The sequence below is a fragment of the Falco rusticolus genome, chromosome 7 (assembly GCF_015220075.1).
Source record: "Falco rusticolus isolate bFalRus1 chromosome 7, bFalRus1.pri, whole genome shotgun sequence".
Classification (NCBI taxonomy): Eukaryota; Metazoa; Chordata; class Aves; order Falconiformes; family Falconidae; genus Falco; species Falco rusticolus.
The window spans coordinates 17,604,386-17,621,919 of record NC_051193.1 but is presented as its reverse complement, the minus strand read 5'-3'; the positions used below and the strand labels follow the sequence as shown (position 1 = coordinate 17,621,919).

Here is a 17,534-nt window from a genome sequence, read left to right as displayed (position 1 = left end):
TTAATTTAAGCAAGTAGATCGCATCACTAAGTTTTATTTGAAAGAAAGTATTCGTATGATGATAGAAGCATATGTGTCCAAGGGTTTTCACCTCTAGTGGAAAACCTAAAGGTTTTTCTATTATTTAGGGAATAATTAAACCATATAATTTCCTCTGAATATCAGCCAAATAGCTCTTCACTTTTTAAAGCAATAGGTTCCACTTTTTATTACACTTTAGGATACATTAATTTGAACTTCAACTTAATGGATTATTTTAATTCTTATGTAGTGCCTAATGCAGTGAAATCACATGCTTTTGTGACAAACGCTGCTTTCTGTTTCTGTATTTTCATCCAGTAATATTGATGTGTACCATTCCGTTCTAAAAATATTTTAGAAGTTGACCACCTAGATATCAACATCTGGAGTAAGTAAGGAGAGCAGAGTTATAACTACCAGGAAAACACTATTCTATGACACGTGTTCCTAAGAAGTTCAACTGAGTTTACTTTATGTGACTTGACTTTAAATTAAATAAAAAAGTATTTTTTTTGTTTCCTTCAGGAGATGTAAAAATCATTGTTAAAAATGCAAAAGACGGTTGTTTATTTTTCAAAGATAATGGCTTTTACCACATTATTAATACAAAGGATGAATAAGATGACTTTACCTCAATGATGTTCAGTAAGCTGAGAGATCTAATTTAAAACTGAATCAGATGAATCAATTAAGAGCATTAACTAGAGTATGATTTTCCTGGAAAATAAAAGGCAACAGCTGCTTTTTTTTTTTTTTTTTTTTTTTTAAGCCATTGTGCAAATAAAGGACAATACCTTCATTCGAAAAAAAGTAATGCTGGTAAGCAGGTCCACAGTTGATTTTAGATCTTGGAGTCTTTCAGTATTACTGGCAGGAAAATTATCCTGGTGAATTAGGAAGAGAGGAATCAGGTAAAATTGGAGTTACAGGTAAGATCCTTGAACAGCTAAGAAAAAAAAAACAAACCGCTGGGAAAACAAAGATGCCGCTTGGAAGGATTAGAAATGTCCACCTGTTACCTGAAGCCTGCCTGTAAGGAAGTCAGTGATAAGCACCCCTTCAACATGAATAGGAACACCTCTGGATAATGCTCCTGTATTTGTAATATGAATGATTTAAAATACGGTGATAATTCCAAAACATTAATGGAGTACAAAACACTACAAAAAGACTGGAAAATGTTGCTAATAAAAACAATTTATGGGTTCTCCATGGTACATAAACTACTTGGAGGCACAAATGCAGTAGTAAGCTTGATGAAGAAATCTATGAAACATTTGCTATGATTTCTAGATTAACAGGAAGACTGATGGGAAGCAGCGTTACGATCATGGCTTCATACTAACACAGCCAAATATTCTCATGCTCCTATATTATCTGGATAACATCCTTCAAAATTAAAAGATCCTAGGATGAACGTATCTGCTGCACAAAGGATATGGTCTTAAAAACTGAGTATGTGCAACTTCTACTACCTCTGATACCTTAAGGTTCTTTTACCTATTCCCTTTCTCCTTCAGATTTAGAAAGCAGACCAGATGAACACAGAAATCCTTGAGTTGGAGGCTGCCATTCCTAGAAGCTGAAAGGAGAGTCATAGCTGATGGAGCCCTATATGGCGTATGTATCGTCCATTCATGATCCAGTGGAATGGAAAAGGAGAGGGAGTTCAGAATGGTATGATAACTTGCAGGTACTCAGTCCATGCTTCTTTCCTGAAAGGCTGGGTTTGGAGCATACCTCGGTGGAAAGAGCTTCCATAAGGCAGAAATGAAACTGGAATTCCTACCATGTAGAAAAATTAGGAGTGAAGTCTCTTTCAAGATTCCTAGGATCTTAGCATGGAAGTTGCAGCAAAGATGTGAGTCTCTCAAAACAAATACAGCAGTAACTGTAATTTGCACCACGAGTCAGTGAAGGCAATTCCCAGATAAATTAACATAATCAAGATATGGATTAATTTAACTGAAGTTGTTGAATTGTACTCTTTCTTGAATGTCTGGTCAACCTTTGAACCATTCTTAGCTTTTGCAATGAAAAGAATAACTTTTTTTAAATTGGAAAAATATTGTTGTTACACTGCTTAAATTCTGTAAACTTTTGTTCCAAAATTTGGGGTCTTACGTCAGCACTCAATATTTTCAGCTTCTATGCCAAAAAGGGATTAATCTCTACAACTTCTTTAAGCAGATAAATCCCACAGGGATATTCACAAGAAAAAACATTTAAGTTGTCCTCTAGATAGAATATGTTACACATACCCTGTATTTAGATAAATCAATCCTCAGAGAATTGTGCAACTGATCCAGCAGTTTTATGAACTTTTCCCTCTGTAAAAAAAAAACAACAACAATATGTTGCATAAGAATTTGCAGTTCCTGTAACTGGTGGGTTTTTAGAAATCTGCTTTCCATTCGTAACTAGGAAAATTGATTGTTTTCCATTGTTTCATATAGAAGTGCTTGTCTGAGATATCTGTGTTTCAAGGAAACATTCACTTTATTTTTCATTTCTATCCTATATTGTGATTTACCTGGTACACACTCAACACTGTGCAGCTGTGCAAAACATTAGTGAGGTAACATTGACTTTCCTATGCAGCATTTTACTTTCTTAACAAATGATGCATTGTTAAATAACTCAAAATATCTAGAAACTGAAAAGCATTTCCTGATGTCTCTGACCAAAAATGCAAACCCAGCATCAATTCAGCATAAAGTCCAAAGCGTTAGGTTGTGTTAGCTAGGCTTGTTAAAGCAGATAAGCTTGTTAAATTTTTATATTTGCCTTGTAATTGCCTAAACTCTTAGAGAAAGCACTTCCCCCTTCCTTTAATGTGTAAAAAGTGATGCTCATTTACAGCAGAATTTGGTGTAAAAGTATGAATGAAAATTATGCTTCAGAAACAGTGCCTTTTGTAGGAATAAGCTAAGTAGTACTATGCAGTTAGTTTTCCCTTTCAAATGTGAAGATTAATTTGTTATCTTGACAGCTGAATGTGCAGTGAAAGTATTTTGCTATGAGACATGCAGATGAGTCATGCCATCCTCAAGTAATACTAATTAGAGTTTCCAATTAACAGTCTTCAAGTTCGAACATATTCCGTAGCCCACTGCACAGAACCGCAGTAATCCTTGCCAGCCTACATGAAAGCAGGAGGCTTGTGGAAGCAGCAAGGTCTGGAAGCTCTCAGTCTGCATGATTGTATTCACACCACCCCTGAAATACGTGCCGCACTACTATGAAAACAGAGTTCTTTGTGCACTGTCTCTCATCACTGGAGCACTAACCTACACCAAAAGGCACTAATTTGGCACAGTTCCCTGAAGGGATCAATCAAAAGGGAACTTTTTTGTCATTCTATAAATCCGTACTGAACTATTCAGCCAGTCAAATCCTTCCCAGCTGTAGCCTGAGGACTTGAATTTGAGATGTTCTTTTTGATGAATGATGTGCAGCTATCCACTAACAAATGCCCTTTTACCCAAGAGAGAAAAATAATCTAATATTTTGCCTATAAGTCAATTGTTTGAAAAAAGAGCTCCAAATCTCTATTAGTGATGCTTACTACTGTCTTTCCATCCATCTGTTGAACTCTGAATTGGATTGGAATTTGCGTCAAAGGTAAACTGGCATTAACATCAGAGAGAGGACTTAATCTCTGTCCAATCTGAGGATAAAGTAGTTCCGATCGTTAGAAAAGTGGAGAAAAAAAAGAACAGAAAATCCAGCAAAACATTCTAAATTTCAAAAGCTGGATCAAACTCAAAAGTCTAATAGACCTTGAACATTGAGAGTAGCCTTGTATCAACAGAGATGTAGAGTCATTCCATAATAAACCATTGATTAGCTTATAAAAGAAGTAGTTTATTAAATAAGAACATAGCAATATTGTGCTGCAATGGTAATACAATAATTAAATCATAAATATTCTGATAGTGCTTTTCATCTATAAAACTTTTTTACTTTATGGTAATGGAGCAATGTTAATATTCGTCTTTCAAAGCAAACTCCTAGCAGCAGGAGAGAAAGCTCCTGTTCAAGAACATGCTGTCTCCAAACTAAAGACCCAGCCCTGGGGACATTTATATGTGCGTACTTCCACCAGGTTTAACATTTAAAAGAAAAATAAATAAATTGGTATTTAGAGTAAATACTTTTAAAAAAAAATCCAAAACTGAATGGATGTGAAAACAATGACTTAATGGATTTTTAAAATTTTTTACAGACTCAATGACTTAGATTTGAAAATACATTAATATTTGTACTGCTTTAGGAGTATTTAGAACTAATGGTTGACTATTTACAGCTGTAAGCAGTAGCAGCAGATCCTAAGAACATTCAGGATTTAGCAATAATACAAAAAAAATCAATCTTTGGTATTATTACTACACAAAGTGGGTTTTATAGATACATGTTCTATCTCAAAGGTACTTGGGCATGCAATGCAAGCTAATATTTAGCTTCAACTATCTGAGACCTTGTATTAAAAAATTACGCAGGAATGCTTTACTTAATATACTGCTACAAATCCAAATTTGTTTTAGCATCCAGTGCAAATTTTCTTTACAAAACTAAACATTTATACTTTTTTCCAGGCATGGACTGAATTACTTTACTGAGCACAGTCTGATAATTGTGTTTTTGACTTCTGATGGGAAGACAAAAGCAAAACCAGAATTATGTCTTTCTTGTTTTACTACTCCAAATGTATAATTTCATAACGTTGTCTTGAAAATCCTGAAATTCATAATGTTTCTATTATTCTTAATACTGGAGAAGAGCATTATTACCTCTAACACTACTTCAAACAACTATAATTTGTATTTAATAAATTGTAATTATGTTTGATATTTTATTTTGTGTCAATAAATGATATTTTACAAAATATTATCAAGAGTTCATAGCTACTGTTAAATGAAAAAAAGCTTTAATATTGGCCATACAAATAACAGCCAAAAAAACCCCAACCAGGAATGAATGCATTTTTCAGCATTAAATTGTATTTATACCCTTATCTCTGACTGTATCACGTGTAATAGTAGTGATATGAAAGCAATCTCTTTGAATTATTGCTCTCAACTCCCCAATGAGTGTAGGTGAGCAGATTAGAATACAGAGTGAATGAATCTTATTTTTTATCATGTTCAAAGACTAGGAAGTCTACACTGTGAGATACTTACCCACAGAATGAAAGTTAGCAACAACAAAAAAAGTGCTACCACATCCTGGTATTCCTCCTACAATCTCAAATACCTACATCCAGGTTTGGACAGTGCACCATTATTTCAGCAAAAATAAGAGTCCATCATTATAGGCTGTTTTGAGAAGAAGAATAGTACTTATGGCTAAATCCATTAGGTTAATATGAGCTCACTGATGACACACCCTAAGAAAGCAAACTGCAACTGATAGTCTAGCGCAGTTAGTTTGCAAGCCCCGCTGCAATAAAACCAAAAACGGATTGTTGAAGATTTTAGTACTATGAATGTGTGCCAGTAATTTCTACACTATATGCCTTACGTTTCACTATGTAAAGAACTGAACAGTATCTTCTCCAGCTTTTATAATGACTGATTTTAGAGACTCAGGGTAAAATTTTCAAAAGCTAACAGCAACTCTTATTCTTTAAAAGACCAACTTTTAAAAAATTTTGAATTTAAAAGTTAATATGGTATCATGTATTAGAAAAAAAGAATGAGGACTAGATATGCTATTAAAAAAGTCTACTTACCCCGAAGTTAGTAGCAGCAAACCGGTCTGAAGCAGATACATTCGTTGCTGCCGTAGTATGAGCATAGAAAGCATTTATATTGGCCAACAATGTACTCATAACTGCTGGAACACCAGGGCACATATATTTAGAAGACAGACAGGAAAAGTGCCTACAATTCAAACAGATTGACAGTTATTAAAAACGGCAAAGATTCTGCTCTTCCTCTCACCACAATTTCTTTTTGGCTCCAATGATGTAGCTTTCAAGCTACCTCATGGACAACTGCACAGAAATATTTGAGGAAAATCCAGACATACTTGATATAATTGCACACTGTTATTTTCTTGTTGCACACTGTTGCAGACTGATATTTTCACATTGAACACAAAAAGATGCACATTTGCTTCTCACTCTGTTAATCCTAAATACAAAACCATGGTTTAACAATTGCTGTTAAGCAAAACATTCATTATTGAACACAAACTTAAAATCAAACGTGAACTTACAATCATAAAAGGCTGCAAGACATCTATGCTCTGGTGGAGGAGGATTTAACTGGTGCCAACAAAAAGACTCAAACCAGCATTTTAACGTGGCTTGTATTTTAGGCTACATTATTAACGAGTAGTGAGGCACCAAGCAACTGTGTTCACCTTCATTTGATTTAGGCCATATCTGAAACTGTTCCACTTTGATTCAGGCCAGTAAAATTTAGGTAATCAGTCTGTTAAACTGGAACCAGCCAAAACCAGAGCTGCAACGTAACAGCACTGTTTATCTGTTTAAAACAACAGAAGATGCCTGCTTATAACAAAGAGCTTACAACATAAAAAACATGAGATAAGATGGATAAAAGATCTAACCCATGAGAGCGAACAACATCATTGTGAAACATAAAACCTTAATTTCAAGATTTATAGTTAGGCAGGACTGGGAGGGAGATAATGGGGTAAAGAGTAATTGTATAGAGACGTGAAAGAGACTGAGGGGGACTAAGCAAAGAAGATAGTGAAAATGAATATACAGTCAAAGAGAAGACGATGAAGAAACTCCAATAACTGGAGCTCTCTGCATGTCCGAAGGCCCTGATTTTGGCAGCATGCTTCTCTTTGCTGGAGTCTCTGGCTCCTCTTGACTGTTTCTCCTTGGGAGCATAAGGCAGAGCAGTGTGCTGGGCCTGAACCACCTGGGCCCTAGTACCCATCCAAGAGAAAAATTAACACAAGGTACAACTGAACTCCATCCTGCTGAGCTTAACCCACGAACCCTCAAATGGTGCCACTGCCCAGACAATGTCCCAGCAATGTCATTCAAGATTTTTTGTATCTTGTATTTGGATTCCTGTTCCTAAAGTTATAAAAAATGAGCTCTTTATACTTTCTTGCAAGCCTGCACACAAACTCTACCTACACCATGCTTTCTGATATCCTCCTACTGTCTCGGCAGTCCTCTCAATTCCTTCATTCCGAGACTTGCCTTGTGCTCTTGTCACTGACCCTGTTCATCATATTCCTGCTTTCAGATATTTTTTCCTAGGGTGCCCCATGCCACTGACTTTGTGTATTTGCTGATGCCTTTTTTATAACCCTTTGAGGTGATCTGCGGTTTCTTGACTGCCAAACAACTCATACTTCTGCTAGCCTATAGTTTTTAAAAGGGAAATTGGGAAAATGGAGTAAGCCAGTAGAAGACAGCAGGCAAAGTCTGTCTTGCTTCTGCTTTTCCAGTTCTCCTCTCACGGTGCACAGACTCTTACTACAGAAGCTCATCTATAGATTCAGAAATAGGGCTAAAACATTGCTCTGGGCTGTCAGTACCTCACATCACTCCAAGCCCTCTCCAAGTTTCATTTACTTTGCAAACGAGACATCTAAATTGTAATGTTTACTTCAGAAACCTGTGTCAGGTCACAGATATGCTAAAAAGGAAGAAAACTGCCAAACTCCCCAGTGTCCAGGCTCAGGAATCAGTCTTCATTAACATACCTGATACCTAGCTTATCTGATACCTGAATGGTTATCAGAAATGAACACCATAAAATTATTGGCCAAACTGCTCTCCTCAACAGCCATAGTCAATGAAACAGACTAGAGAACCTCTAAGACATTTGAAATAGAATCAGCTGCTCTCTGATTATCAAGCTACTTGCTTGATAGTAAACACATCCACCTACAGTTAGGTGATCACTATGGTCACCACAGGACAAAAGTTTCAGACTCATCCTAGGTGTAAAGTGTGTTTTAATTACCACTGAGTGCTCAAAACATGTGTGTGATCCATAAATTCAACTATTTCATTCTTTTTTTCTAAAAAAAAAAAAGTAGAAGAGATGTATAACAACTGACCCTGTAATTGAAAAGTAGTTGGCTGGAAAACTTCTAAAATTGTAATTTTCTAACTCTTTTGCATCTCACTCAAAATAAATCCTCTTATAATTTAAGTCGTAACTCCCAAGAAAAAAAACAAGTCCTTCATTATGCATGTGCAAATACCTAAAGAAAATCCCAGCACATATTCATATTTTACTACTTTTAAGTATCATCCAAAGTCTCTGAAGTATTAAGGACATAAGATTTCAACAGGAGTGGATACTAGGTATGAATCAAGCCCTTAATCCTACTCCAAAGCTAAACTGAGAAGCTGAATAATTTTTGGATTTTCTAGTTTACCTGACTGGGCAAGGAGACTGGAAGAGAAGGGATCCAATTGGGGACAGGAGGCAGGAGAGGCAGGCTCATATTAAAGAGATTCTAGGGCTACAATTCTCATGTATGGGGTATCTCTGTATTTGCAGCCCTTCCAGACCAAGCCAGGAGACCCACTTTTTGGGCTTTCTCTAGCATTAAACCAGGGGTCCTCAAACTAGGGCCCGCGGGCTGGATACAGCCCCCCAGGGTCCTCAATCCGGCCCCCGGTATTTACAGACCCCCACCCCACCCCGCCGGGGGTTGGGGGGGGAAACCAAGCAGCCGCAGATGACTGCCTGCCACTTCACCCACGTGCCAGCCCCCTGGTTAAAAAGTTTGAGGACCCCTGCATTAGAATCTCTTTAAAGTATTTTTGAGCTGGATTTATGTATCACATAGTCTTGCACCAATATATAGTGACACTTAAAATTTGTGTCATAGTAGACATGTTCAAAGTGCTTTGCAAATATGTCTCAGCATTCCTGTAAGATAGATCACTAAGCGCTACTACCTCTGTTTTACAAAATTAAGAGAAACTGCGCAAATCTACACAGCCAATCAATCACATGGGCCAGCACTTGAACTCAGCATTGCCAGCTATGTGGGTCACAGGGACAATACTACCAAACCTTTCATTCATTGCCAGCGTTTTTCAGAAGTGCTTTTAAATACTGCAAAGTGAACAAGTGTAACACAGCTATCTGCTCCTCAGGAAAATCTTTCATTGTATATCATGTTTATTATCAAGTAGAACAATTTCCTTTGTGTAAACTACAACAGTGATGTCAGGTGATTCTCACCAGTTTCAGGTAACCTGTAAAGTTAATAGAAATCTCACCTGGTCTATTCATCACATGCATTTTGAAAATGCGATTATCAGAACTGTCTTTTTAAAAACTGACACCAAAATAATTAAGATATACTTTTACCATTCACCTTTAATTTCCAAAAATCTTCTAGTGGACCTAAAGATCCTTAGCGCATGAAGAACCCCAAGCTGGAGTTAAGGCAGTAATAACCCCACTTGCCTTAGAGTCACACCTGTAACATGCCCTGCTGAAGGGAGGAGGCAGACAAAAGGGGCAGTCAGCAGCAGTCAGTGTGAGAAGCCATTGAGACTGTTATCAGCTGCCCACAGGAAACATGACAAACTGCAAAAATAGTTGGGGTCAACATCTCAAGTTCAGCGAGTTGTCTTATGCAGGTTCTTCTAATGACTTCACATTGAGCTACTCAAGACCTGGACTGAGCTCTTGTCTTGAAAATAGACCCAAATTGTACCGAATTGTTGTAAGGAAAATTTAAACCTATTGATGTAGTGTATGTCCTTATTACAGTACTAAACTGTTCTACCTGTAATTTGGTTAGTGAAATTGATGATAAAACATCTGTGTCAAGTGACAGGTTATGTGAATTTTTGCTTCTCTCCTTCATTTAATTAAGATCTCTAAAATTCACAGGACCTATTAAGTTTATCACAGGCAATATGGGTCATGACTCAGAGTGCTGATAACCCATTTCCTTCTGCTTGCTAAAATAAAAGAAAGAGGAAACTTCCGTGTTTTTGTAGGCATCTGAAAACAGCAGCCAGTGGCAGGAGTTATTAACCATTCCTAATGGGCATATGATGTCACAGCAACCATTGCTATGTCTCATATATTTCAGAGTAATATGCATTGTTTAAGTTAGAGTCATGTGTCTATAACTAGGCCTGCTTGCCTCAACTTTCTTACCATGCAACTTCCTGACCAACATGCAGTGCCTGTGATTCTTCCAGTTTTTCTGCTAGTGTGACTCGGCAAAGAAAGAAGGCTAATTAATGTGCTGTACTCAGAAAGCAAATACTATCAATGAAAATTACTTTAATGGGTGATTTGTGTGCTTTTTGCAATGCAGCCACATTAACTGAAGGCTAGCAGGAGAACAAGATGGCATAGTTAATGCCCATTAACCTGCTGGAGTGAGAACTATGTTGCTGATTTAGAAGCATTAGGTTCTACCTGTGGTGACACTCTTGCCAGTGAGAAGCGGAGATCTTAATAGAGCTTTTATTGCACTTGATTCCACTACGCAGTAAATCCAGGATGCTGACATCTTGTATAATGTCAGTGTCTAGCCAAATACTGTTTTGATTCGTGCTTTGCTTTTTGCCTTCTAAAGAGAAATAGACTATGTTGACAGATGAATGAGAGGAAGAAAATTTTTTTTTTGGTGGTGGAGGCGTGGCTTAATATATGTAGATAAACTTCCAATACGATTCCTTCCAGACATTGAATTTACAGCATAAATCACCATCCATCAATACAGTCATCAAAATAAAGGCCAGCTGGATCACTGAGCTGCTGTTCTGTTTTTGTTAGTCTGTTTTCTGTCATATCTATTTTCTTTCCTATTCTCTCACACGTGTGCTTTGACTTTTGGGACTATACACATACCATTTGTGTAGTTAACAGAGTCTATGTGGCTGCTGTTTATCACAAAAACCCCACCTCTTCTGACCCATATAAGAATTGCTGTAATTTTCTTTGATTCTTTTTCCAATTCAGACTCCACAAGGAGTGGAGGAATATAATAATTATAAGAAGAGTGGATTATGGAATCTATACAGTCAAGACTTTTCAAAAAGCTGCAGTTAGTGCAACACATGCAGTCTTTGTATTGTATTTTGGATTTGGGTCAATGGGTGATTTTATATTCACATGAATTCCATATCTGGTAACCTAACAGCATATTTCTGTGCTTAGGAACTGGGCAGTTAGAATCCATATCTTGAGAGTAAGACATCCCATCTAAGCAGGCATCCTTTAGGGAAGAATTGTCTCTATTTAGTTTCATAAAAATGTAGACATCTCCAATAACGGGTGCAATCACACTTGAATTCATTCTCTTTGTAAGTTTAATGAAAAAGGTCTCACTGGGGACAATGACTCAAGCAGAAAAGTAACCATCTATATGATATCTTTTCAGTTGATACACACATTCCAGTAGATCTTTGATGGTGCACAGGTAACCTCCCTCTGATCTAGACTAACTCACACGTGGCATGTTTTAAATCACAGAAAATGCAGAAATTCTTTGCTGATGCTGGTTGAGAGAGGAAAAGAGCTTGAGCTTTATGTCTTCAGGACTTTTAGTCAGTCACCTATTGGACCGATTTTCCATGAAGCGGTCAGGCACTGAAACAATAAACTGATCGAAATTATTGTTTATCTTTGCTGAGCTGCCACAATTGTGGTTGATGAGTATACTTGGTGTATTTGGAAAAATCAAGGCTATCCTTTTGAAATATTATTTCTGTGCTCTAAAGGAATAAATATAAATAAATGTTAACGTGAGAGCCAGAAACAAATCACTGGGGTTTACTAGGATGGTCACAGATAAAAAAGCTGCCAGTATGAACCTGCAATGATAGACAAGTGGGGTTGTTTATTACCATAGCAGAACAGAATGCCAAATTATTCTAGGAAGTGGTACTGTAGGGAGGCTTAATCAGATTTACGTTGTGTTCAGAAATGCAGAATGGCATATGTTCCCACTCCAGCATATGCTGTCTACCCACATCTAAAAGGGTCAAAACTGCCTACCATTAAGTGGCAGTAAAACTTTATATAATAGGTAATTTAAAAACTGCAAACAAATATGAATTTAAAAAATTACATTCAGACAAAAAGAACACCTCATTAGCAACACCCTAAAATTCACTTCAGCCTGATACAGTGCATAAGAAGCACGTGGATACTCTCTGGGGTCTGGATCATGGGCTATCAAAGCACACTCAGTCTTGCATTTACAAATGCAAACATTTTAATTTACAATGTTATTATGAGAAATGCAACAGAAATACTCTGAAACGAGATTCTCAAGCATAAAATGCTTACATAATATTCCTTTGGGCCAAGTGATTAAATTCAAATTCTGTCTCTGTTGTATGGTAGAAAATTACTTTTACTTTACTAGAAGCACATCATAACCAAATGGAAATAGATTATTCTATTTTCCAAATCAAGAAGCTGCACATTTTCTCCCAGCCATTAATGTTGTTCCAGGAGAATAAGGTGATCTCATAAACGCAAATAAAACCAACAGATAATAGTCCAAAAGAAAATTCCCCATGGCAGAACTACTGTCTTCACTACTCTCGTCCCCAAAGTCTGCGTGCTCCAAGAGACATGTCTGCAGATTAATCAGGAAAACAATGCACCTGGATACGTATTCTTCTCCAAGTATTATTTGAGATTACACTGATTATTGATTTTACTCCTAACTTAAATAGGAAGTGGCCTACCCCTCAAATAGGGGTTGCTCATTGTTAACATGCAACATTTTAAAACATAAATGGACATGCGTAACAGGGCAACGAAATCTTAGCTTTTATTTCCTATGTAAATTACCTGTGACTACCAATACTGAAATAACTTTCTTATTACACCTGCCTTCAAATGCCTGGTTTGCAGCTGTTAACAGCAAGGAATTTTGGTAGAAAAGGTACAGAAGAAAGCAAGAACAAAAAGAGGGCAAACCAAAGTGGGTCACTCAATGTGAAATGGCTTGGTTAGAATTTTTGAGTAAGCATTCCTGAAAAATGTGTTGCAGTCCTTGCTCAGCTGCATCTTAGATGTGCAGACTAAATGCACTTCCTTTTCATGAATATCTGGTATATTATGTTCTGTAAGAATAAAGTATCTTTATATGACAATGTAACTTGTCCATTTCGAACACTGTTAAATAAAAAAATCTTTTAACACTCACATGTCAATTATATTGCTATTTTTGTAATGCTGACTTTGAATTTCTAAAATTAGTTTCAAACTTTCTCTGGAAAATTTCAGAGTACTGGCATTCATTAAGAGACGAAGGAAAAGAAACTTCAAAAGAACTTTTCAGTTGAGGTTGTCCATCAAAAATACAGGCATGTTGTATTGAGATAACCAACTACTGGGGTTATAGTTAAGAGGAAACACTGATGCTAAATCAGTCCTGCTTTATTTCCTAAGCAAAACAGTAGTAACAGCCCTCCCTTGGCATCAATAGCTCTTGAGAATTCATCTCATAAAAATGAATTCATTTTGATACATACAGCAGGAACAACCCTACCATTTCAGAGATTAACATTTTGGTAAAAATGGCATACCAAATCTAAATTATAATACTGAGATAGTTAATAAGTAACACCACTTAATCAAGATGTAAAGACATACATGGCTAAAGAGAAGTGAAACACAAACCCCCAAATATTCATGAAACTCAATGCATGAGTTCCTTCATAGGTAGTACAGATAGATATACAATACCACAAAGGAACCTAAGCTTAATTAATTATTTTGTGCAATATTGTTTAAGGTCCTTGGAGGAAGAGCATTAAAACCCTATAGATTCCAAATACATGCTCTACCTTTCTATTTTATAGATGTACAGTACAATAATTTACAATAAGCTATATAAACATGTCCATTGCAACAGCAGATGGTGTTGTCATATCCTGCAATAAAAATAAATCTTCACATGTTTACGTGCCCTTATATTTAAGATAGTTTTTTTAGTATGTACTGTAAAGAGATGGAGGAAACAAGATACATGTTCTGATTAAAAATTCCATATCAGCTTTCTAGAGGGAAAAAAGTCTGTATTTCTTCTTTAGAGGACACTGGGAGTCCTCTGCTTTCCTATGGCTGCAATAGAAGCAGAATACAGTCTTTTTTGCTGGCAGACATTTCAATGGAAAAATTAAGAATACATGAATGGAGCTTTTGTATCCCCAGGCCTCTATGCTCAGTGGTGTTGTGTTCTAAAGTGATCAGACAGCTACTTTAGTACAGATAATGTGGCAACAGGCTTTAATACCATCAAAAATGGTTTGCATGAATTATTTACGTATACTATGGAAGTTTACTATAGCCATTGCTGGTGTTCTGTGATGATTTCTGTACTCTTAGAAAGGCGTACAGAGTGAAACCCTGTTCTACCATTCTAATCCCATCTGAAACAGCAGAAGTCCTTCTGATCCTTGCCACATATCAGGATCATAAGTATTGAGAAATGCATTAGTGGTAATACTAGTAACAGCTTATAAATTACTTTAATCCTATTGCAGGTGAGAAGCACTTCAATGAGAACCAGATGGACAAAAACGATAAGAATTTTAGATCAGGAATGGGAGTGAAATGGAGAACAAAAGCATGAAGGCTTGAAACCCATCACTTCCCTCAAACACATTCTTGACAGTTGAGCAGAAAACCAAACATTATACTTACGTCATAGCTTGATAAATATCTTCAATTCCATAGCGCATTGCAAATTCATCCACAATTTCTTGTGCAGCATCATCAAAGTACACCTTCCAGGCTTCATCACCTCTCACTTCAGGGATTTTTACAACACCATTAGATTTAACTTCCGTCAAGTAATGGAACAGATTCTAAATGTAAGAAATATTTCAAATAGGAATTTGCAGCTTTTAAGTAGCAGTCTGAAAGGATATCCTATATAATAGGCATCAATATGTTCATTGTTGGCTGTTTGGGGTTTTTAGTTTCTTGGTTTTGTTTCTTTTAAATTTGCTGAAGAATGGCAGTAACTAGTCATCATTTGATACAACACTCCACACCCCCCCCCCCCCCCCCCCCCCCCCCAAGACTCTAAACATGCTTTTTGTAACAGAACTCTGGTAGTGCAGGCTTGTGATTCAGCACATTGATCCATCTCCTTGATATAAGGTCACATCAGTTAACTGGCACAGAGAGACTACAACATAAAATTGTGCAGAAACTTTCTCTTCTCTATCATATGCCCTTGCTAATGAATGAAATTGTGATGTTTAAAATGCTCACTACATAGTCTTTCACCTTCAATTGGATCTGTGACCAATAAATTTAAAATTCATTATTTAAGAACTGTAAGTTACAGGAAACATATCAGAAATAGTGCATAAGCCTCTCAGGTAGTGAAAGGCACGCTATAAATTTTAGATTTAGCAATCTTAGGACCAAAGCTAGTATTTAATTTAATGTTAATGTCACAGAATAATTCTCAGATTACCTTGCTCCATATGTATCTAAAAAATGACCAACAGACTTTTATTTCCAAAAAAACCACCAAAATATTGAAAAAGTTTTGCTTTTGGTAAATAGACATAACTGTCACGTGGATTACCTTAAAGCAACAACATTTTGCCATTTATGTCACAGGTTGCAACTTTACAATATCAGGTCAAAATCTGTGAGCACAAATGCCCTAATATATATTAGTGCTGAGCTTTCAGCCATGTACTAGTACCAGCCTTCAGAAAATACTTGTATTTTTTTAATAGAACTTCAATGCGCATCACTGTTTGAGGGAAGAGGAATCAAGTACAAGAAAATCTTTCAAAATACACATTGGTTTATCAGTGATGATTTTTTTTTTCAATATTGAAAAAATTAATCTAGACAACAGGAGAACAAAATTTTATATTGTGTGTACTTCTGCTTTTTCTCACTCTCTGCAAAATATGGATTAACGCAGCAGGAAAGAAGTCCTTTACAATTAATAGCTATGTTTCTATAATACACAGAAATGGTTGTATCTTCCTGATGTTAGCAACAACGTATGGAGCACCAAAACACTAAACCAAAATACAGCACAGGGAGAACTTAGCTGACTCCCCCTCTTCTTATTCTGATTCCTGCTGGCAGGAATGATCTGTTGGCAATACATTGTTCTGCCTTTGACTCTGAGCCTGGTATGCCATCAGCAGTACAAGGTGGGATATCTAACATAAACTTGTCCTGCGGCGTAGATACTAACGTTCTGTAGCTTTTTTTCCTTAACTTTGCCAACATACCTCATGTAGACAGGTGTACTGCATGTGGTAGGGAGCAACTTTCTCCTCTCCTTTTATTTCAACGTTGATTTTCAATCTAATGGCACCAGAGACAGCTGATTTATCTGTTCGCTTTTCTGAAGAGAAGAAAACCAATATATTAGTAACTACCAAGAACACATATATATCATATGAGCTTGCATAAATCATTCTAACTTAATAATGTTTTTAAAGCCAGAAAGACCTGCTGTGAAAAACAAGAGATTTTTTTTTAATACCTCCACACATGGTTCAAGCCATTAAGCAGAATTCCAAACTATGAAGGAAAGAATCTTTCTTATTTTATTTGCCAAATTCAAACCAGGCTGCACAACATTTTATTTGACACTTTCCCCTTTTCAATAGAAATTATTTCTATTTTCGAGCTGGTAACTGTACTAGTTATTATTATTTTCATTACTGATATTTTCCCTTAGTTATGAGGACTTTAGCGACAACCTGAACCACTGTGTCTGGGTGTGGTGGGTTGATCCTGGCTGGACACTGGGTGCCTGCCAAAGCTGCTCCATCGCTCCCCTTCTCAGCCAGACAAGGGAGGGAAAATATAATGGAAGGCTCGTGGGTGGAGAAAAGTGCAGGGAGGGATCATTCAGCAGTTATCATCAATGGGCAAAACAGACTCAACTTGGGGAAAATTTTATTTATTACCAATCAAATCAGAGTAGGATAATGAGAGCTAAACCTAAATCTTAAATCTTAAAGAACATCTTCCCCCCACCCGCCCAGGTCTTCTTCCTGGGCTTATCTTTACTCGCAATTTCCTCTGCCTCCTCCCCTTCAGCGGTGCAGGGGGATGGGGAATGGGGGTTGGGGTCAGGTCAGCACATGTTTCTGCTGCTCCTTCCTCAGTGGGAGGACTCCTCACACTCCAGCTCACACCCTGCTCCAGCGTGGGGGGTCTGTCCCATGGGAGACAGCCCTCCAAGAACTTCTCTAACCTGATCCTTCCCACAGGCTGCGGTTCTTCATGTACTGCCCCAGTGTGGTTTCCTCCTGGTGGGTGCCATCCTTGAGGCACAGACTGCTCCAGTGTGGGTCCCCCAAGGGGTCACAAGCCCGGCCAGCAAACCTGCTCCAGCCTGGGCTACCCTCTCCACAGGGCCACAGGTCCTGCCAGGAGCTGCTCCAGCTTGTGCTTCCCATGGATGACAGCCTCTTTTGGGCATTCACCTGCTCTGGTGTGGGGTCCTCCACAGGCTTCAGGCGAATGCCTGCCCCACCGTTAATGTCCATGGTCTGCAGGGGACACCTT

The 17,534-nt window shown here is 37.3% G+C and overlaps 1 protein-coding gene across 5 annotated transcripts in view; it reads right to left on the bottom strand.

Annotated features, from left to right (window-relative positions):
- UNC13C (unc-13 homolog C) overlaps nt 1-17,534 on the bottom strand; it is a 234,202-nt gene that overhangs the window by 85,639 nt on the left and 131,029 nt on the right. For all 5 annotated transcript variants that reach the window (XM_037395055.1, XM_037395051.1, XM_037395052.1 and 2 more), the window contains 5 exons: nt 16,244-16,359; nt 14,676-14,839; nt 5,756-5,906; nt 2,283-2,351; nt 816-905 (listed from right to left, as the gene is read on the bottom strand). In XM_037395055.1, the coding sequence (XP_037250952.1) occupies nt 816-905; nt 2,283-2,351; nt 5,756-5,906; nt 14,676-14,839; nt 16,244-16,359 (590 nt within the window). The remainder of the gene's footprint in view (nt 1-815; nt 906-2,282; nt 2,352-5,755; nt 5,907-14,675; nt 14,840-16,243; nt 16,360-17,534) is intronic.